The sequence below is a fragment of the Periplaneta americana genome, chromosome 6 (genome assembly GCF_040183065.1).
Source record: "Periplaneta americana isolate PAMFEO1 chromosome 6, P.americana_PAMFEO1_priV1, whole genome shotgun sequence".
Classification (NCBI taxonomy): domain Eukaryota; kingdom Metazoa; phylum Arthropoda; class Insecta; order Blattodea; family Blattidae; genus Periplaneta; species Periplaneta americana.
Window position 1 is genome coordinate 76,260,365 of NC_091122.1, and position 22,983 is coordinate 76,283,347.

The window sequence follows — 22,983 nt, forward strand, 5'->3', positions numbered from 1 at the left end:
GTATTGTTAGTATTGTTACAAATTACAAAACCTGAAACTGTTAGAATGGGATCAGGAGTAGTGACAAAAAATGTAATGTTGTAGGCCTACATCAACATGACTATTTTAATCCAGTTTCTAATAGTTTTTAAGGTTTGAAGGCCTTTTGAGGTAAACAATATTGAACATGTGAGGGAAGGGCTATTTCTTGGTAATGGATTAGGCCTGTATATTTTATAATATTATTAACTATATATTGTTAAAGTACCTAGTAAATATCGTAATATGTATATTATATAATACTGCAAACGAGACAATATCACAGGCTGCAAACTAGATTATTCTTGTTTTTGTATAATTATACGAACATGTCTGAAATAAACAAGACTACCATTGGTTAGGTTAGGATAGGATTACTTATATATTGTAATCAGGCTATATGCACAAATTTTCCAATATACTACTATCATAACTAAATAGGTAATGTTAACATTAATTTTCATAAGTTTTTGTGGTGCAAATTAAAATAATTCAAAGTAAAGTATAACAAAACTCCGACAACATTATAATTATGAACGTCAAATTCTCTTATTTTATTTATTTTTCAGTGTTTAGTCCCTTATTTCCCATTGTTCTTTGGATTTATCATTAGTGAAATATCAATTAACGGATAAATTATGTTATACACTCAGTTGATAATATAAATAATATTCACGACAAATATATAAAAACAGAAGAGATAACGAATCATAATTTAGCCCACCGATAACTTTATAACATGGTCTAAAAATTCTAGGTAGATTGGCTTTGCGCGAGACTCTGCATTGTATTCTATTCAATACAAAGGCGTACTTTATCTTATCTCTCCGCTTCGCCCACGTGACAACTATAATTAGAACTCCCTCGTTCCGAACTTGCCTAGGTCATATAGGCCAATAATATTTATCCATGGTCATCAATTGTCGACAGTACATACCGTTGCTTACGAGAATATCTCGTAAGCAAGAAATAATCGATTTAGACCGACCAGACCGGTTCAGAGTTCGTGTCTCGTGATGGTGTTGGTTATTGTGCCATCTGTTGACGATTATTGAACTACATCAAGCCGGCCTCGACTGCAAACCCTAAAGCCTATATAAAAGAGCTATCTGTTAGTATATATGATCTAGGGTACCACTAAGGAATAAAATAAAAGCAGAAAAACTGTTGGATATAAAAAGTTGTTGCAACAAAGATCAGTGTGAGGAGGATGAAATAGTGGAGTGTGAATGTATGGAAGAAGAACCTCGCTTATCAATGATCTGAGACTGAACTAAACTGAACAATGACAGTTAAATTTAATAAATTAAATTGTCATCGTATGTTGCTTGCTGAACAGGTAAATATAATTTAATAATCGTCTTTAAAGTTAACTTTGTATTGGTATAAGGGTCTTTGGAAAGGAATGTGGCCACAATTTTAAAAAATCCACTTAAATGAGTGTTTTGAATATATGTTTGTAACAAAACCATTTCAGTCCGTAATTTCGGAACAAAACGAATTAAGTCCATGATTTTCAAAACTTCATATATAAATATTACGCTTGGATAATTTTTTTTTTTATTTTGCGCAATAGTACCACCTAATTTTGTGTACAATTCTAATTACGTTATTGTTTTCAAAACTTTAAATTTATCAGAAGTGTTGGAGCTTTTAGTTTTTCGACTCTCCTGAAAAATTTTGATTTGTGGACACAACGTGTTTTGATTCCTAGCTCTTCTTATTTAATCGAGGTCTTCTACTACAATAATATAAAAAAATTACTAAACGTCATTGCATGATGATTAATAAGAGCTACAATATTTAGGCCTATATAAAACAGAGATTATGCTGTCTGCCAGTATCATTGCTTACCTTGTGGGAGATTAAATTCGCCAACATATTTAAAAATAATCACACAACATTAACTTTCACCAACACAATGAAATAATATCACTTAAAATTCAATTTAACAATACCACTGAACAAAAAATAATGACTCGGTACCACGAAAAAAATACTGCACATCCGCGTGGTAAGATGCTTCCTTACAAAACTCTGAGCGTATTCCAAATTTCACCGGTGAGCAATCCGATGGCATCACTGTGTTCCAAATTCCACCGATGACGTCATTGATGCTCCACCGGTTTCGCACCGGTGCCATCAACTTGCAGAGGTGGTGGCAGTCTCCATCAGCCACCATCAGTGAATCTGATTGGTTCTTGTATAGGGCGGGAGTTAACAGACGAATAACATACGCTCATCGTGCACTGTTGGGTCATGGCGGTGTGTTCTGCTTTAGTTCTGCTGTATTGTTTGTAATGAGCACAACGTAAAAACAATATGTTAATGCTTATGAGCGAACATGTCAACGGACCAGTTATTACTACTGGTTCAAGAAATAAATTGTTTATGCTATCTTTTCTTTTAACGAGATGGGAGTACGAAAATTTCGCAAAATTTTGCTAGCGTAGCACAGAAAACAACTTGTACAGTCGCCATGACAACATCGATCCTTCCAGCAGTTTTGTTCCTTATTTCGCTGCAACGTGACGTCATTGATGCCACCGGACCGGTGAGATTCGGAATACGCTCTCTACACCGCGCCAACAAAACAACAGTCGGTATTCAGCGCTCCAAGCGGCAACATTTGTAAGTTCTTGTAATACCCAAACCAACGAGCACAGAATTCTGTGCTCGTTGACCCAAACTGCCATAAAGGAAAGGGAAACTGCCAAGGCTGAAAGAGTATGGGATCGGAGAGGGCTATGGTTATACAGAAGAATGCGTGAAAGAAACGAGTCTGTGAAGGGGATTGGAACAAGAGGACTTATAATATAATATATGTATAGGCCTCTTGGATTGGAAGCTGTTGTGTGCAGGCTTCATGTTTACTGCTGCATCACAAATCATCCTGAGCTGCCGCATCATAACATTTATGGCGTACTTATAAATTGTATTGAAATTAATAATTTTGTTCATAAACTGCAGGCTTATTATGGAGTTATTAATTGGGGAAGCTGAGGTTTTTAGCTTACATTGACGTTACGCCAATGCTGGAATGCACGAAGTGAACCATTTCATCCTTATCTCAGCAGGTCTTCAAAACTGAAGAGAATATAGAGTACGTTACCGGTATATTGGTTTCTAAAATGTTTAATAATGCTCAAATATACGTAATACAGAAAAATAAAGTCTCCTCTCCTATTACATTTTCTGTAGAGTAGCTACAGTATTTACGAATATTATCCATATTTATAAATTGCATGAGATGAAAGAAAAATTCCCACCGCCCCGTTTTCCATTAGGCAATACATTGCATATCGACGTTCTTAGTATAAATTTCAAATTCATCAGCATCATTTTTCCCATTCACTTCTCCCTTATGTCGGCCTAAGTACAGTTAGTACAACATCACTGATGTTAAATATCTTAGCTCTTAGGAATAGCAAATCTCTGTTTAGAGTGACGCAAACGCCTTTGATTAATAGCTTTCTATCAGCTGTGGATTACTGCATGTTTTTTAAGATTCACTTTTAACTAAGCATAGTGCTGCTATACTTTAATTTGGAGAAGATGGATCAAGTATACGGTGGAATACCCAAATTTATGCTTCTGAGCATAATCAATGTGAAACTCTAAAATCCTATATTTCTCAGCACTCGATAAAGAGGCTACATAAGCGCGAAGAAAGTAGGTATGTTAGGAATGCAAATCAAGCAAATCAAGCTTTCAGGTATAACTCCCTGTAAAGTTGATTTGAATAATATCGAGGGAAAAATTGTTCCGTGGCCGGGCATCGAACCCGGGATCTTTGGTTAAACGTATTAACGCTCTACCAACTGAGCTACCCGGGAACTCTATTCAAAAAATTTTCCCGGGCTGGAATAGAACCCGGGACCTTTGGTTAAACGTACCAACACTCCACCAACTGAGCTACCCGGAAAATCTACCAGACACCCATCCAATTTTTTCCCTCTATAACCACAGATCTCAAGTGGGCTGACAGCCGTCAAGCAACCAACATTGAGTGCACACTAACTCGGCGTGACTTAAATTGTGGTTTTCTGTTGAACATTGACGTGTATTATGCAAATAAAGCTTTCAGGTATAACTCCCTGTAAAGTTTATTTGAATAATATCGAGGGAAAAATTGTTCCGGGGCCGGGCATCGAACCCGGGACCTTTAGTTAAACGTACCATCGCTCTACCAACTGAGCTACCCGGGAACATATTCCTGAAAAAAAAACTATTTCCATGAGATCATACATAATATTAAATAATTACAAAGCTAATCATATAAAGTGAATGGGACATGTTATTAGGAAGTTAGTCCTCAATTCAAAACTAGAAGGCAGGCGAAATGTTGCTAGACAAAACTTACGATGGTTTGATGACGTATAGGGCATTTGGTATATCGTGAAACCTACCTGTGCGTGAGGTGAAGGAAAAAGTAGACTAAGAAGCTTCCCTCCCTCACTACGTTTCAACTTGCCAGTTACTGTTGTCATGCCAGGAGAAGTCACCAAAAGTACTTAGACGGGGAGAGAGGAAACAGTCGCGCATGCGCACTGCACTGTTCACTGCAATATTCCTGTTTCACAAATATCTACTACACATGAATAATTTCGAGGGAAAAATTGTTCCCGGGCCGGGTATCGAACCCGGGATCTTTGGTTAAACGTATCAACGCTCTATCAACTGAGCTACCCGGGAACCCTACCAGACACCGATCCAATTTTCCCTCTATATCCACAGATTTCAAAGTGGGCTGACAACCGTCAAGCAACCAACATTGAGTGCACACTAACTCTGTGCGACTTAAATTGTGGTTTTCTGTTAACGAACAGTGACGTGTATTATGCAAATCAACTCCCTGTAAAGTTGATTTGAATAATTTCGAGGGAAAAATTATTCAAATCAACTTTACAGGGATTATACCTGAAAGCTTGATTTGCATAATACACGTCACTGTTCGTTAACAGAAAACCACAATTTAAGTCACACCGAGTTAGTGTGCACTCAATGTTGGTTGCTTGACGGTTGTCAGCCCAATTTGAGGTCTGTGGATATGGAGGGAAAAATTGGATCGGTGTCTGGTGGAGTTCCCGGGTAGCTCAGTTAGAAAAGCGTTGGTACTTTTAACCAAAGGTCCCGGGTTCGAACTCGGCCCCGAAACAATTTTTCTCTCGAAATTATTCTAATCAACTTACAGAGAGTTATACCTGAAAGCTTGATTTGCATCTACTACACATGTCTGAAAGTGTTTGCAACTTTGTGGAATAATAGTGGCGTTTTTATTGTAGGGTTTTATTAGTTTCAACAGGATGATTGTTTTCAATATACCGCAAGTCATTGTATTGCTTTAGTTATCGTTTCCTTTTAGTGTTAGTAGTGTTCATAACAATACACAGTTTATGGAATTCATGTTATTATATACTGTTTAGGTGCGAAGAAAGTGCGTTGTCAAAACGTTCAACTACCGAAACGCAAATATGAGGACTTTGACCGAAGATTGACAAAAATATATAATTGAGAATTTTTATTTGAACAATAAAGAGGGCCACTGGCGTAGCTCAGGAGGTAGTGCGTTTGCTTGCTATCGTGCGTGGATTCGATTTCAGCTTGAGCTGACTACCTGATTGGTTTTTTCGAGGTTTTCCCCAACCGGAAGGCGAATGTCAGATGTTTTATGGCGAATCATCGGCTTCATCTTGCCGTCACCAATACCATCGACATTAAATAACCTAGTAGTTCGGGTTATCCTGTTTCCTAAGTTTTCTTATTTTCTGTAGATATCTTCACATCCAATTTACAGTGTAGCTTCTATTTCACGTTTTTCAGGCCAAAATCTACTATCTTATATTTTAATTTAGAAACTATGAAGCATTGTTGTTTAGTCAACTGTACGAAGACAGGTCTGGACCCTGCAAGTGACACCATCAAGGCGTACCAAGCGCTCTCACCATTGAGCTACGCCGAAGTCCAATCCACAGCACCGGATCGAATTCCCCTCCTCCAGTGTTTTTCCCTTTGTGACCTGACTTCAAGTTGGGCATGTATGTTGACATTTTATATTAAGTCAACTGCCATTATACAATGAGCACACTCAGTTGAGTGACTTGGTGGCCGGGATTCCACAGTAATATGCACATGCTGTGGATTGGACTTCGGCGTAGTTCAATGGTGAGAGCGTTTGGTACGTAGAACCAAGGACCCGGGTTCGATTCCCGGCGCTGGAGCGAATTTTTTTCTTCTAATATTAATTGTTACCATAACAGATATATTCTATAGGACCAAAAGATAATCTTTACGTAGATTGTTCTAGTAATAATGCTAGTCATAGCAACAACGCAGAATATGCGGAATCATTTATACGTATCTGAGTTCATTCTCTTGTGTCAAGTCAGTGGACCGAGTTTTTCAGGTCAGAGTATAGCCTGAAGTTCCTTCGTCCCGTCTATCCACTCCACGCGCCAACTCGTAGCGCGAAGACAGTAGCTAGCTTGCCCACCCCCACCATAAGGTTCTTACTATGAGCTACGGCATACGAATGCATTTGGTTTCACGAGATAACGAATGACCTATAGAAGTAAACTTGATTGTTCTGAGGGTGAAACAATGGAGACTGAAAGAGCTAAACAGAGCTGAGAGGTCAGCAATCATAGGGCAGGATAAGGCTAAGCTACAAGGGCCGTGAAGTCACAGAAGAAGAAGAAGAAGAAAATAAGAAGAAAAGAAGAAGAAGAAAAAGAAGAAGAAGAAGCAGAAGAAGAATTAGAGAGGTATTCCATTGCATGTGTATGGCAAGATTTCTCTAAACTATCCCAATGAATGTCCAGGCATGTCAGAAAGGTGAAGAAAAGTTAAATATTCTAAATATGGTAAATATAGTTTACATTTACATTTACGGCACTGTAAAAATGAGGAACGAAATTGAATGTACAGTAAGAACATCGGGAAAGGAAATAAATGATAGCCATGTTTTGCATTCTCGGCCAATGTCAAAATGTGCGGGAACGTAAATAGTGAAGAAAAAAATTAAATATGCAGGAACATGTAAAGACGAAGGGAAAAATCGATAACTGTGAAAATGGCGAGAATATAAAATATATATGGAAAAGTAAAATTCGACAAGACATATACAATTTGGCCAGAAGATAATTTATGAAAGAAATATAACATTGCATTGACATTTGTACAAGAGCACTTAAATTAATTTATTTCTGAGAGCCATTATACTAATTTGGAATTTTCATACTCTTCGACAAGATCTAAGGGGTCCTGCCTTTTTCACCAACAGACCTGGTAAGATCCTGAGTATGTGATCTGATCAATAAGTGCCACTACGTGGGGTGGTGTAACAGCATCCTAGTTCACAGCACCTGTGCTAACGCCTGACTTGCGAAAAAGTTCAATAAGTGGCTGGTCATCCCATTTTTCTGCCTCTAAGAGTGGAGTCTTACTGTAATCATCCAAAATGTTTGGGTTTATGCCTGCCTTGATGAGACACTTAGCAATAGACAGGTCACCCCTACGAGCCGCTATGTGTAACAGCGACTCTTTACGTGTGTTGACAGAGGACGCGTTTACTCCCCATTCTAGAAAGGCTTCCAACATGGAAACAGACCCGGAATAAACTGCAGGAAAAATAGCAGTTTCACCGAAAGAATTCTCTTGCAAAGGGTTCAAACCAATCGACACAAGGAATTTTACTAGAGAAAGGGAACCTGAATGTGCCGCAAAGAACAAGGGAGTGTTACCACGACTGTCGACGGACAGTTTGTTCGCACCCACATCTATTAAATGTTGAACAACTGAAAGGGATCCTGATAGAGCTGCATAAAATAAGAGGGAATGACCATCGCTGTCTTTGTGATTCGGGTCGACACCCCATGATAAAAACGCCTGGACAAGAGGTAAAGATCCTGACAGTCCCGCAAACAGGAAAGGAGCTCCAGCATGGACAATTACAAGATCTCGGTAAAACCTGTCCTTAGTGATTAAGTTTATACCACGTGAAAAAAACATTTCTACTAGACGAACTGATCCAGACAATGCTGCACAATGAAGCGGTGTCATATGTTTTTCATAATCTAATCCATTTGCAAATACAAAAGAGGACCAAACTATGGAGTGATTTGCGCCTACGTTCATCAGTAACTGTGCGACTTCAACATGACCTCCACGAGAAGCAGCACAAAGTGGAGATTCCAGAAGACGAAAACTGTTATCCTCTAGTGTTGCCATCATTAGAAACAGAGACACATCTGTGATGTCTCCACTTCTGGCAGCTTCTAACAGCAGTTCTTCCCTTCGAAGAAAACCAAAAGTTGAAAATTCCTGTAAACAAATATATTGTATCAGTCTTGATTATTTCATGTTATCTTTGTATGTCTTACCTAGTTCTAAGGCTCAGAATTATGATCACGATTATATTTATATCCGCTAGCAATTGGGTTCTTCCTCATGTGTGAACAAAACACATAGCTTTCTTTCAAAATGAGGAATTTCTATATGGAGGAAATAAGAACAATCATGGACTCCTTGGTTGTGAGTATATCTTCATTTTATATTGATTAAAGAAACAGTGATGTTACTTGCGATGAAATTTGGTGAATGTAGCTTACAATTATACACTCTAAAGTGTATTTCATCATCGGTTTTATAATTCAAACGTCTTGCAAATACTCACTGCACATTGGTCATACTCCTTGATAATGTTGCGATCGGTATCCCAGACTGTAACGTTACACCCAAGATACTCCCAGACGACGTCACCATGTTGGGAAGCTTCGCAGCTCAGTTCAGATTCCTCACTGATGCAGAACGTAGAGGCGGCTTCCACAGAAACATGGAATTCGGGAACAACTGCAATCACTCAGACACTGCGCTTAACATTCGTGTTCATTGTAACGGAAATGGTGAATGCTGAAGCACAAGTACCCCAACTCACCTTGTACGACCACGGTCCAATTGCACCGCTCATTACTCCCGGCATCGAAACCCTTCAGGAAGTAGACGCCGGATTGGAAACGGTCCACCCTCCAGATATGGAGTTGGATTGTGAGTTCCTCTCTGGTGATGGATGCCCGGTGGTCATAGTCCCCGATATATATGTTGCCTGGTCTGAAGAACCACAGGTTCTCTTCATCCGACTCCACGTGAGCTAGCAATGTCAGGCTGTCACCTTCCCTCACACGTACTACATGCGGGGTTATGGGATAAAGTATCAAGCTGTAACCTGGAAGAAAGTCAACAGTTCAGTCACCAGTCCTGAAATTGTGTGACCATCTGAGGGGGTCCGGTTCAAAATTGCTTAATGCACTGTTTGATAAAATTCAGTTATGTACTAAATTAGGTATTCTGGGACATACTCTACTAAATATAGTAACTATGGGTATCAAATATTACCATAGTTCCATATAAAAAGGGGTATAAATGAAAGTCTCCGCTGCAAATCCTGCTTAATGCATGAAGACAGTAGTGATACTCTGTATCAGAATTCACCCAAAGGAACGGCAAAATAATAAGAATGAATATTCTAAGGTCGATAGTGATGTAACAGCGTTTGCAGACTTCAGAAAGTTTTTCTGCAGTATTACTAATTGACGAAGAAAAAATATTTTTTCCTAACCGAAGCAAACTTAATTTACACGTAGGATTCATTTCAACATTGGGTTTGTTTATTTATTTATTTATTTATTTATTTATTTATTTATTTATTTATTTATTTATTTATTTATTTATTTATTCAGTTCTGAAGAAAACATAATTTACTCGTACTCATTTCAACATTTTGTTTATTTACTCACTCACTCACTCACTCACTCACTCACTCACTCACTCACTCACTCACTCACTCACTCACTCACTCTTTTCCCTTTTCCTTAATATCTAAAATTATGCATTTAGCAAGTTATGAACGGGACACCCTCATAAAATAATTTGATGGTGCATATGAAGATGTTCATATTTCATCAATCTTTGGATAAGAATGCCAAAACACTGTCACGACATACTGTGGTGGAATTCATTTTCTCCGAAATCATAGAACTTGAAGTCAAATTAAGACATAACATGAATCTTATCTTCTTTTGAGTTAAATCTTTGTAAGTAACCCAACTATAAAAGGTTCAGTGGGAAATTCTATCCATTTACAATTGCCGATGGCGAAACTCTAGTTCGGGTCACCTTACTTCATGCCCTAAGGGTGAAACCTAACAATTTCCCTCCCCCCCCCCCATTACTACATACGTATGCTAGTGGATTGTAGTGATTATTTAGTTTGCAGGTTGAATTTTTTTTTGCCCACTTCGTTTCGAATTTCGATACTGACAAATAATACAAATTATAGTGATTTTGTAACTGTTATGCTGGCAGCTGAGACAGACGTTGTCGGTACTGGAGTTCTATGAAATTAAAATTTTACTAGATTTCTGAGACAGTTACTGAAAGCTAGTGAAATTTCAACATACTAATAATTGATTAATATCAGTATTAATATTAATACATAATGTTATTAAGTTAGTAAGTGTAAATAAATATAATGTATTTGGGTGTGATAATGCGGGTGAATAATCGCTAGAATTACCATTTCACATTTTAATGAATTTCTTTCGTGTTTAGATATTTTTTTACAATAATGTCAAAAAGAGGAAAAAGCAGGACGCGACTCCACCAAGAAAGCGTAAAGCGTCCTGCGAGAGTGGGGATAACTTCTCGTACTGGCGTTCTGTTCTTTCAGATTTAACTGAAAGAAGATAGCCTAATGAAGAAGAAATTATGCTGACGGAGACAGCATTTATAACTAGAATTGCAAAATTATTAGGAATACGTATTCTTAAGCATAAATTTCATGGTGGTATTCGGTTTTCGGAGTTAGTATTAATAATTTCATGTGATCAAACAAAATATATTTTTGGTTAGATCTTGTGAATCAATTGTTTAGTCAAACCAATGAATTTCATATTTCCAGACAAAATACCTAACATGTTGATCCGTTTCTCGAATAGTTACAAATTATTGAATTGTTTAGAATAACCTTCCAACAAAAAGGTAAAGTACGGTGTAAATAAGTCATTCAGTATGTAGGATTGTGATTTTACTTCATATGATGATATGTGACTGTTCTTACGGGACTCTCACTATAAATATTAAATATAGCCGTAGGCGAGCGACAGTTATTGCCTTGAGTCTTTGAAGGCAGTCCGTGTAGTAAGCACAATGCACAGTGAATGCTTCATCACAGTTTCAGTTCTACCTAAAGTGAGGTACTGCGACCGTTCCACGTCATTATGTCCGAAGCAAAAGTCCAAAACAAATATATCCACAGTGTTAAATGTCCAAAGGGCAAAATGTCCAATACGAAAATGTCCAAAGTGTAAAATGACCAAAGCAATTATGTCCAATACAAAAATATCCAAAGTTTAAAATGTCCTAAATGCAAAATGTCCAATGTGTAAAATATCCAAAGTATAAATTGTCGAAAATGCAAAATGTCCAAATCAATTACGTCCAATACAAAAATGTCCGAAGAAAAATGTATTATTCTTCAGGCAATAATATGATATTAAACATTCAATATGAAACATACAATGCTCCAATACAAAAATGTCCAAAATGCAAAATGCCCAAAGCAATAATGACCACTACAAAACTCTTTGGACGTTTTTGATTTGGACATTAACAATTTTGGAAGTTTATGGTTAGGAAAATTTTCAGTTTGGACATTTTTGGTTTGGACATATTTGTATTGGACATTTTATACTTTGTACATTATCGCTTCGGACATTTTGATTCGGACATTTTTGGTTTGGACATATTTGTATTGGACATTTTATACTTTGTACATTATCGCTTCGGACATTTTGATTCGGATATTTTTGGTTTGGACATATTTGTGTTTCGACTTCTTACATTTTGGCAATTTTAGGATTAGACATTTTTCAGTTTCATTTTTGGTTTGGACATATTTGTATTGGACATTTTATACTTTGTACATTTTTGCTTCGGACATTTTTGGTTTGGACATATTTATGTTTGCACATTTTACATTTTGGACATTTTAGCATTGAACTTTTTCAGTTTGGATATTTATAGTTCGGACATATTTGTCATGGACATTTTTGTGTTTGGACATTTTTGCTTCGGACATTTTACACTTTGGACATTTTTGATTCGGATATTTTCATTTGGACATTATGACTTTGGCTCACTGCGACATGGAAACTTCGAAATGCAAATTACTGGTCATTATGTAAAGAGTCCGATTAGATGTAAAGAAATAATAAATAACTTAATGCGGTTCTCCAAGAGAGGTATGGAAAAGGGAATAATTATACCATTGGAAAGAGCCAAGGAAAAGAGCAGCTGCAGTTATAGGAAAAAGTGTAATAACAATACAAAATTTAATGAGCGACTGAGTGAAAGTAGCAGAGTGTAGAAAACTGTAACATCCACAGTATCATTTAAAAATCACAGTAACACTTGTGGCAGAAAAGGTCGCAGTTGAGGGGTTTTCTTAAGAACTTTGTCATTAGCAGGAAGATTTAATTTTCTTAAATTGGTTAACATATAAATAATGTTTATATAACGTAATGGAGTTTGAAAAAAAGGTTTGTGCAATATATTGCACTATAATTTCTTTATCTTAGAATGAAAATTAAATTTTATATTAATATACTTTATTCAACATTACTTGAAGGAAAAACTGAATGAGGTAGAAACAAATAGTAAGAATAAAAACATTCGAGATTTATATAAGGGTATAAAGGAATTTAAAAACGGATATCAGGCAAGAGTAAACGTGATTAAGGATAAGAATGGCGACTTGCTTGCAGACTCTCATTCAATCTTGAACAGATAGAAAAACTATTTTGGGCAACTACTAAATATACATAGGCCAAATAGAAATGATCGGAACGAAATTCAAATACAAACTGCTGAGCCATTTATACCGGAACCCACACTTCCTGAAGTCGAAATTGCAATAGAAAATCTGAAAAAGTACAAGTCTCCAGGTATTGATCAAATTCCAGCAGAATTAATACAAGAGGGTGGAAGCGCATTATCTAGTGAAATTTATAAACTTGTACTTGAAATTTGGGAAAAGGAAATTGTACCAGAACAATGGAAGGAGTCCATAATCATACCTATTTTTAAGAAGGGGGACAAGACTAACTGCAGTAACTTTCGAGGAATATCACTTTTGTTGACATCGTATAAAAAATTCTGTCGAATATCCTTTTGAGAAGATTAACTCCATATGTAGATGAAATTATTGGGTATCATCAGTGTGGTTTTAGGCGTAATAGATCGACTATTGATCAGATTTTTTGTATTCGACAGATATTGGAGAAAAAATGGGAGTATAAGGGTACAGTACATCAGTTAGTCATAGATTTCAAAAAGGCGTATGACTCGGTTAAGAGAGAAGTTTTATATGATATTCTTATTGAATTTGGTATTCCCAAGAAACTAGTTCGATTAATTAAAACGTGTCTTAGTGAAACTTACATCATTGTCACCTCTACTTTTTAACTATGCTCTAGAATATGCCATTAGGAAAGTTCAGGATAACACAGAGGGTTTGGAATTGAACGGGTTGCATCAGCTTCTTGTCTATGCGGTTGACGTGAATATGTTAGGAGAAAATCCACAAACCAATAGGGAAAACACAAATTCTACTTGAAGCAAGTAAATTGATAGGGTTGGAAGTAAATCCTGAAAAGACTAAGTATACGATTATGTCTCGTGACCAGAATATTGTACGAAATGGAAATATAAAAATTGGAGATTTATCCTTCGAAGAGGTGGAAAAATTCAAATATCTTGGAGCAACAGTAACAAATATAAATGACACTCAGGAGGAAATTAAACGCAGAATAAATATGGGAAATGCCTGTTATTATTCGGTTGAGAAGCTTTTGTCATCTAATCTGCTGTCAAAAAATCTGAAAGTTAGAATTTATAAAACAGTTATATTACCGGTTGTTCTATATGGTTGTGAAGCTTGGACTCTCACTTTGAGAGAGGAACAGAGATTAAGGATGTTTGAGAATAAGGTTCTTAGGAAAACATTTGGGGCTAAGAGGGATGAAGTTACAGGAGAATGGAGAAAGTTACACAACGCAGAGCTGCAAGCATGGTATTCTTCACCTGACATAATTAGGAACATTAAATCCAGGCGCTTGAGATGGGCAGGGCATGTAACACATAAGGGCGAATCCAGAAATGCATATAGAGTGTTAGTTGGGAGGCCGGCGGGAAAAAGACCTTCAGGGAGGCTGAGACGTAGATGGGAAGATAATATTAAAATGGATTTGAGGGAGGTAGGATATGATGGTAGAAACTGGATTAATCTTGCTCAGGATAGGGATCAATGGCGGGCTTATGTGAGGGCGGCATTGAACCTCCGGGTTCCTTAAAAGCGATTAAGTAAGTAAGTATACTTTATTCAACATAAGGTTTTCATCTAATTCCATTTTCATGTAGTTAATAGTATCAATATTAGTTTTTTATGCTGTTAACTTCCTGCCATTTCTTCTCCTTTGCCGAAACCTAAACGACACAATGTCTGATTTATTATTTCCCATCACATATTTATATTTGTAAACAAATTCTTTGATGCAGGCCTACACCTTCATCTACTGTTCCTTCCATTTCAGTGAACGTTTTGAAAATAACATGTTTGAAACGAAATGTAACAACAATGAATGACTAATTTCCGCACTTTCCACATGAAGCAGATGTGGACTGGAAGCACTGCGTCAATATATCCTATGACATCACTTGCTTTCACCTACATTTCACTTTGTCAAAGGAAAGATAAAACGTATTGTCTTTGAATACCAATCCAGCACTTTTCTTAAAAACAAATTGTGATTTATTTAACGACGCTCGCAACTGCAGAGGTTATTATCAACGTCGCCGGTATGTCGTAATTTTGTCCCGCATAAGTTCTTTTACATGCCAGTAAATCTACTGACATGAGTCCCTCGCGTTTAATGTCATCGACCTAGACCGGGATCGAACCCGCAACCCCGAGCACAGAAGGCCAGCGCTAAACAGAGTAGGCTACCGAGGCCGACGCACTTTTCTTTATATTACCTAACTTCTGGCTTCAGGAAGCCAGGGCGAAGTGAAGTTGAAGTTTCGTTCTTGAATATGCCTCATAGTCTACCTAAGGAATCCTATCGTGAAGGGCAACGTTGTCAATAGTACGGAAATTCTTTGGTCCAACAAACTTGTTACTGACAAATCTGTGACAAGAAAGGTCGCATGGGTTCCAAGAAAAGAACATGTTATCATGGATTTATTTGATACCGTAATATTTACGATTCAGCTTTGTATATTCAAATGGAGCATTTACTGTCTTAATATACGCTACAGTGTATTAATACTCTTGCGCTTCTAAAGAATTAACAAATTCTAAAAGCGAAAAATAGTTACATTAACGATACGTCACACTTTTGCAACAAAACAAACAGTACTCGTATTAGAGTCTTGGGTAATAATTAGGAATACACGTTTCCTCTTTTTAAACATTTCCAAGGCTTCTTACACAGCCATAAAGACAAAAAGAGAAAAGTAATTACAGAATGTAATTGAAGAGAATTTTGCATAACATATCCAAATGCAAAGTAAAACCTTCTGGACATTTATTTCATAGACAGTTTTCAAGTCAAAAGTGGAAAAATCAAGTTGGTTGATACTAAGAGCATACTTCAGCTTCGTTCTGGAATGAAATCGCAAATTACCGAATTCTTCTAATTTCATGATACAGCGAGTTAAGAAAAGAGTGTGTTAATCAAAGTACTAGAATTCATTCATTATGCCACTTACAGGTGGCTTTTAGAGAACCCGCAGATTCATTGCCGCCCTCACATATGCCCATCATCGGTCCATATCCTGAGCAAGATTAATCCAGTTCCTACCATCATATCCCACCTCCCTCAAATCCATTTTAATATTATCCTCTCATGTACAATTGTAAAAAAAAAAAAAAAAAGTGGCCGCACTCGTGAACAGCCAATATTTTCTAAGTCCACTTCGGGTCACGGCGATGTTACACGATGCAGTTGCGGAAATATGGAATTGTTCCATGTGTATGTCTAGTAGACCAGCGGCAGGGTGCTCGCTTAATAATTCGAAAGTTGTGAGTTCGGGCCTTGTTCAAATTTTCATTTTGTTTTTTAATCGTTCTTTAGCGATATGAATAATATTCAAATTATTATTTATATTCTGTTATCGTTCTTTATCAATATAAATAATATCGAAGATTTTTATATTTCGTTATCGTTCTTTTAGCGATATAAATAATATTCAAGTTATAATTTTTTGTATTCTGTTATCGTTCTCTAGCGATATAAATAATATTCAAGTCATCATTTGTATTCTGTTATCGTTCTTTAACGATATAAATAATATTCACGTTATTTATATTCTATTATCGTTCTTTAGCGATATAAATAATATTCAAGTTATCATTTATATTCTGTTTTCGTTCTTTAGCGTTATAAATAATATTCAAGTTATTTATATTGTATTATTGTTCTTTCGCGATATAAATAATCTATATTTTATGTAATTATTATAATATAAATAACCATTTTTCTTTGTAATATAGATTATTTTATTTAAATAATCAATTATATATATAATATCTTATATTAATTAAACAAACCGATATTTATCATTTATATTCTGTTATCGTTCTTTAGTGATAGTGTATAAATAATATTCAAGTTATAATTTATATTCTGTTATCGTACTTTAGCGATATAAATAACATAAATTTAATATTAGGTTTGGAAAAATACAGTTGCATAATACTAGTGTTAATTTTTCTTTTTATATTGTTACATTATACTGTCTTGAAACGCAATAAAATGAAAAGGAGTGACGAGGAATTGAACGTGCGAGGTTGACATCTAAATTCCAACGTTCTTCCGACTGAGCTACAAGGGCACAAATATAGAAACATTTGCGGAAAAATTAGCCCAATCCCTCTCCAAGATTTTCTGATAATTTGTAGAAGCTAGTCCAGGATGCTAGGGACAAAGGCTAATTGGGATATCCCGGTCTCTGATAGGGTCAAAAATTCTGATAGAACTAAGATTTAACCCTTGCAATGAATTTCAGTGAAATCCTGATGGCCCAATTAGTCAAATCCACTCTCCTCATCTCCACGCTTGGGCCCCCTGGGATCTAATAAGATTCGAAAGAGACAGTGGTGTGCGGAAAGCAACGGGAAGTTACCGCATTTATCCTTCCCAAGAAAAACTGTAAACATGAGCAAGGGGAGCTTTTAATAGAAAAAGGAACATCTTCTGCGAACCTCTGGAAAAAGAACTAAGGAAGAGACTAGTGAAGTGCTTTGTGTGGAGTGTGGCATTGTATGGGAAAGAAACATGGACATTACGACGAAATGAAGAGAAATGAGCAGAAACATTTGCAATGTGGATGTGGAGAAGAACGGAGTGTGTGAAGCGGACAGACAGAATAAGAAATTGTGTTGGAAAAAGTGGGTGAAGAAAGAATGATGCTGAAACTGATTAGAAAAGTAAAAATGAATTGGTTGGGTCACTCGTTGAAAAAGAATAATAGACGACATTAAGATATGTGGATCATATGCAGAGACTAAGAGGAAGGCAGAAAATAGGAAAGATTGGAGAATGCTGGGTTTGCAGTGAAAGACCTGCCCATGGACAGAACACTTATGTATGTCCAGGATGCCTGGAATGTCGTATCTGAGAACAGTCGCTATTTGCAAAGATTAGTCGATTCCATGGCCACTCGACTGCAAGATGTGTTCAAGATATGGGGAAGATAGACTAAATATTGAATCGTGGCTTTTTTTTGAACGCTTAATTGTTTGAATGTTCTAAGGCAGACGCCAGTAAGTTTATTTGTTTATGCCAAGAAAGATATTTTTGTTGAGAATAAATTTTTTTTTCTTTCCATTTGCAGCTATAATGTCATAATAAATAATGATAAAGTCATGGCATAATACATTCTTTTATTGGGTTATTTTACGACGCTGTATCAACATCTAGGTTATTTAGCGTCTGAATAAAATGAAGGTGATAATGCCGGTGAAATGAGTCCGGGGTCCAGCACCGAAAGTTACTCAGCATTTGCTCGTATTGGGTTGAGGGAAAACCCCGGAAAAAACCTCAACCATGTAACTTGTCCCGACCGGGATTCGAACCCGGGCCACCTGGTTTCGCGGCCAGACGCGCTGACCGTTACTCCACATGTGTGGACCATAATACATTCACCTGATGTTAATTACTAAAATAATCATAAAAGAGATAGGAGCAATTATGTATATTTCCTCTCTCTCTCTTAAAAACAAAAATAAAAACATAAAAAACACTAGTTTGTATTGGAACGCACGACCTCACGAATACGAGGCCGGAACGCTACCATTACACTATGAAGCAAGACAAAGAATACTTTAATTATAACTGTAGATATTATGCAACATGGTCCAACAACATGTAACATCGCCTGTCTCCGAATTGTAGCGAAGATATCCGAAGGGAACTTTGCTTCTAGAGAGCGGCCACTTTTTCTTTTGACAACTGTACGGTTCGGTCTCCCCAAAGGCCTTTTTCCCTCAGGTCTCGCAATTAACACTCTATATGCATTTCTGGATTCGCCCATACGTGTTACATGCTCTGCCAATTTCAAGCGCATGGATTTAATGTTCCTAATTATGTTAGGTGAAGAATACAATGCGTGCAATTCTGCGTTCTGTAACTTTCTTCATTCTCCTGTAAATTCATCCCTCTCAGCCCCAAATATTTCCCTAAGCACCTTATTTTCAAATACTCTTAGCCACTGTCCCTCTCTCAAAATGAGAGACTAAGTTTCACAGCTATATAGAACAATCGGTAATAGCTATAAAATATGTTTTATAAATTGTAACTACCGGAATCATTTTTTTTTGACAGCAGACTAGATGACAAAAGCTTCTCAACCGAATAATAGCAGACATTATTATTCTGCCTTTAATTTCCTCCCGAGTGTCTTATATTTGTTACTATTGCTTCAAGATATTTGAATTTTTCCATCTCTTCAAAGGATAGACTAAATTAACAATTTTTATATTTCCGTTTTGTACTCACGAGACATAATCATATACGGTGCTTTGTCTTTTTTAGGATTTACTTCCAAATCTATCTCTTTACTTGCTTGAAGTAAAATTCCCGTGTTTTCCCTATCATCATATGGAAATAAAGTGTAACTTACGTAATAGATATTACTACGATGTACCGAAGTAAATATGATATTTCCATGCAGGAGTTCTGGATTACCATATGGTGAAGAATTCCTGCACGAAAATATCATATGTACTTTGATACATCATAGTAATATGATAAGCGTAAGTAATCACTTCGTAATTCAAGACGGCGCCTTGTTCCGTCGGACCCGGCCACTTAGTCACTCGTAATGAGTGCACCTCTGTACATAGTGTGTTAGATTTTGTGTCACTGTCACATATTCCGTGACATAATACATTAGGGTATGCCACCAAAGGGGAACAAAGAGGTAGAACATAAACTGAAAGGGATTCAATCCGGGATCGAAGCTTGAATCCGGTTTGGCTCAGTGGATAAAGCGTCAGGACGTAGAACTGAAAGCCCGGGGTCGAGTCCCAGTGCCGGAGAGAATTTTTCTCCGTTCTACCATTCTTCACCAAACTTAATAGAGCCAAAAATTATATTAGACATAACAAAATAATTTTTATATGCAAAGAGAAAAAAACCGATGCATGCAATTAAGAAGAAGCAATCAAAATTGAAAAAAAATAAGCAACAAATTCGAATTCCATTGCTATAATAACAATAAACACTATTATATTTTGTTCTCGCTTGTTATGCACTGTGATGAAAGTAGTAGCTTATGCAAATGAATGTTCAAATTATTTGCGACAAATGAACTAAAGACAGCAGTATGATTCTACAAGAGAATGAGGCCTTAAGACTGAATGAAAATTAAATAACATGAAAAAGTTACCTGCGATGAAACATCCCAGGAGCACGGTTATGAGTCCTGCAGGAACCATTGTGATGTAGTGTGGAAAGTCTCGGCTTAACTGTGAGAAAAATACTTTTGTAGGGACTTCGTTAGGTTTTACGTGGTACTGAAATATGGAAACAGAAAACTTAGCAGGATTGCAGGAAACACTTAACTGTAAGAACAGAGTATGATGTGCGACTAAATAAGTTACTTAACTGTGAATAACAAAGTAATAGTATTCTACGTCACTGAAATGTGGGAATTACAAGATTCTGTACGGTATTTAGATATCACTGAACTCTAAAAATAGAAGATTTTGTAGGATCCTGTGTCTTGCTACAGGATTTTTTGTACGATAATACAAATCACTGAACTGTGAGAAAGGACAATGTGGTAAATTTCAAGGAAATCACTTAGGCCTAAGTGTAAGAACAGAAGATACCGTACGATTCAACGTGTCACTGAACTGTGAGAACAGGAAACTTTATGTTAGTTGTATTGTCAACAGAAAATCAGACCGGAAGATGATTGAGTTTTTCCCATTTCCGATTATACCTCGCTCGAGTCATAAAAGGAAGGAAATAACATGAAAGGAGAGGAATTTCCCTATGACTCACATCCACTTATAAACAGTGTCATTCAGCCGATTTGACCGAATCTCTTGTTAAATTTGTTGCAGTTCATAGTACCGATTGTTCAACATCTTAAGTTAAAGAAATTGGCTCTTTTACAGAAAGGAAGAAACTCTCAATCTTATTGCAGCAAACATAGAAAAAATAAACGACAATAGAGCTTGAATCGATGATATTCATTGTTATATTGTTGTTTCCTGTACAAGTCTGCAGGCAAACAGACCAGAAACCTATGTTATGCCTGCAACCTTGGAAACCCACCTGGGATTGCTTTAGATAACGTGGCTCACCGAAGTGGTGTGCAATTTGAAAATGGGTCATAGTCCTGCCATCTATCCGCAGTATGCGGAACCTGAATCACGCAAAGTGAAGTGGGTAGGCATTAGACACACATATTTCTGCTATAGCCTAATTTTTGTATTCCATTTGAACGAAATACATTATTTTTTCATTAAAAGCATTAAGAATAACGAATGCATTATTGGTCATTGGGTCAGTAGCTTTCGGTTTCATTTAAGTTGTATCGCCGGAGACGTACTAAAATTGGGAGGGGAAGCCATGATTCCCTATCTAGTGCGTATGTTTGAAATATCAATTAACAATGGTACTGTCCCGCGAGATTGGAAAGATGCAATGGTGGTGCCAATTTATAAGTCAGGGTCTCGCTCAGATACAAAAAATTACAGACCGGTCAGCCTTACCTCTGTGGTTTGCAAACAGATGGAACACTAGATTTCAGCTTATCTAAGGCAGCATTGGGATGACTCAAATTGGTTACATAACTGTCAGCATGGATTTCGGGGAGGGGGGGCTATTCATGTGAGAGTCAATTAGTAACGGTATGTCAGGATTTAGAAGACGGAATAGATTCCAATAGCCAAGTAGATGCAGTGATTATTGACTTTTCATGCGCATTCGATGTAGTCCCACACGATATATTGTTGGTTAAACTACAATCAACGGGGATTGACTTCAGAGTGCTCCAGTGCATCAAGGAATTTTTAACTTGTCGCACTCAGAGAGTACGGGTAGGGGAGGAATTATCGAACCCAATTGAAATTACTTCCGAGGTCCCGCAGGGGAGTGTCTTGGGGCCTCTTCTATTCTTGGCTTTTGTAAATGATCTGCCAGTTAATATCTTATCTAGGGTTCGCTTATTCGCGGATGATTGTATGGTATACAGGGAAATAAAAAGTCATGAAGATACTACTCTTCTCCAGAATGACCTCAATAGAATAAACGATTGGGCAATAGCCAACAAAATGAAAATAAATTCTCTAAAGAGCAAAGCCATCAGCTTTACAAGGAAAAGAAATAAAATAGTCGCATCGTATACGTTAGGGGGTGAAACCATTCCGGAAGTTAACAAATGTAAATACCTCGGAATAACATTTAGCAGCGATCTCGGCTGGGGGGAACACGTTACAGACACAACGGGAAAAGCATGGAGAGCGTTACACTTTGTGATGAGGGTACTAAGAAAAGGTTCTGATAAATCCAAAGAGATTGCATATAAATCACTAGTACGTCCAGTAATGGAATATGGTGCTACATGTTGGGATCCTTACAGATCAGAACATATTAAGACACTGGAAAAGATTCAAAAACGGGCTCCTAAGTGTTGTCGGAAAAATTCACCATTAAAATGGGACACACTCGCGGACAGGAGAACGCGAATTCGATTATCCGCACTGTTCAAAACGTACAGAGGTGAGCCTGCCTGGAGAGAAATAAAAAATAGGTTGCAGCCGCCAAATTACCCTTCAAGGAACGACCACTCATATAAATTGAGGGAAAGAAGGCAGAGGACGGACACTGGAAAGTTTTCTTTTCTCAATCGTACTATCAGGGACTGGAATGCTTTACCTGCAGACTTACTAAAGGCTTTACCAACAACCAAAAATGTATTTAAAATAGGCCTAAGGATCTTACTAATAGACGGTAATTATACACAGTATTTAAAGGGTGTAAATGATACGTTGTTATTGAAGTTTTGTATCAGTGAAGAATTATGTTGTGTCAGTGAAGTGTGTTGTATCAGTGAAGAAGTATGTCGTGTCAGTGAAGTGTGCTGTGTAAGTGAAACGTTTTCCTGTCAGTGAAGCTTTATAGTTTATAGTGGCAGTGCATAGTATTTGAACAGTGAAATGTTTTTGAAATGTTAGTGAAATCAGGATAGAATCAGTGAAATGTGTCGTAGTTCCAGTGCAGTGAGTGAGTTGACAGCGAAATGAGTGTAATTTGAAAGGTACTTGTGCAGATATGAACATATCATACTCGTGGGTTTTAGTTCGATCTTAGTTTTAAGATACAAATTAGAATA

The 22,983-nt window shown here is 36.9% G+C and overlaps 1 protein-coding gene across 1 annotated transcript; it reads right to left on the reverse strand.

Annotated features, from left to right (window-relative positions):
• Positions 1-6,703: 6,703 nt before the first annotated feature.
• Positions 6,704-20,531, reverse strand: LOC138701426 (serine/threonine-protein phosphatase 6 regulatory ankyrin repeat subunit C-like). Its single transcript, XM_069828292.1, has 5 exons — positions 20,245-20,531; positions 20,026-20,152; positions 8,954-9,241; positions 8,693-8,868; positions 6,704-8,340 (listed from the first exon to the last, which is right to left on the reverse strand). The coding sequence occupies exons 2-5, from the start codon at positions 20,072-20,074 to the stop codon at positions 7,369-7,371; spliced, it is 1,485 nt and encodes a 494-aa protein (XP_069684393.1). The 5' UTR covers positions 20,075-20,152; positions 20,245-20,531; the 3' UTR covers positions 6,704-7,368.
• Between the last annotated feature and the right edge of the window lie 2,452 nt (positions 20,532-22,983).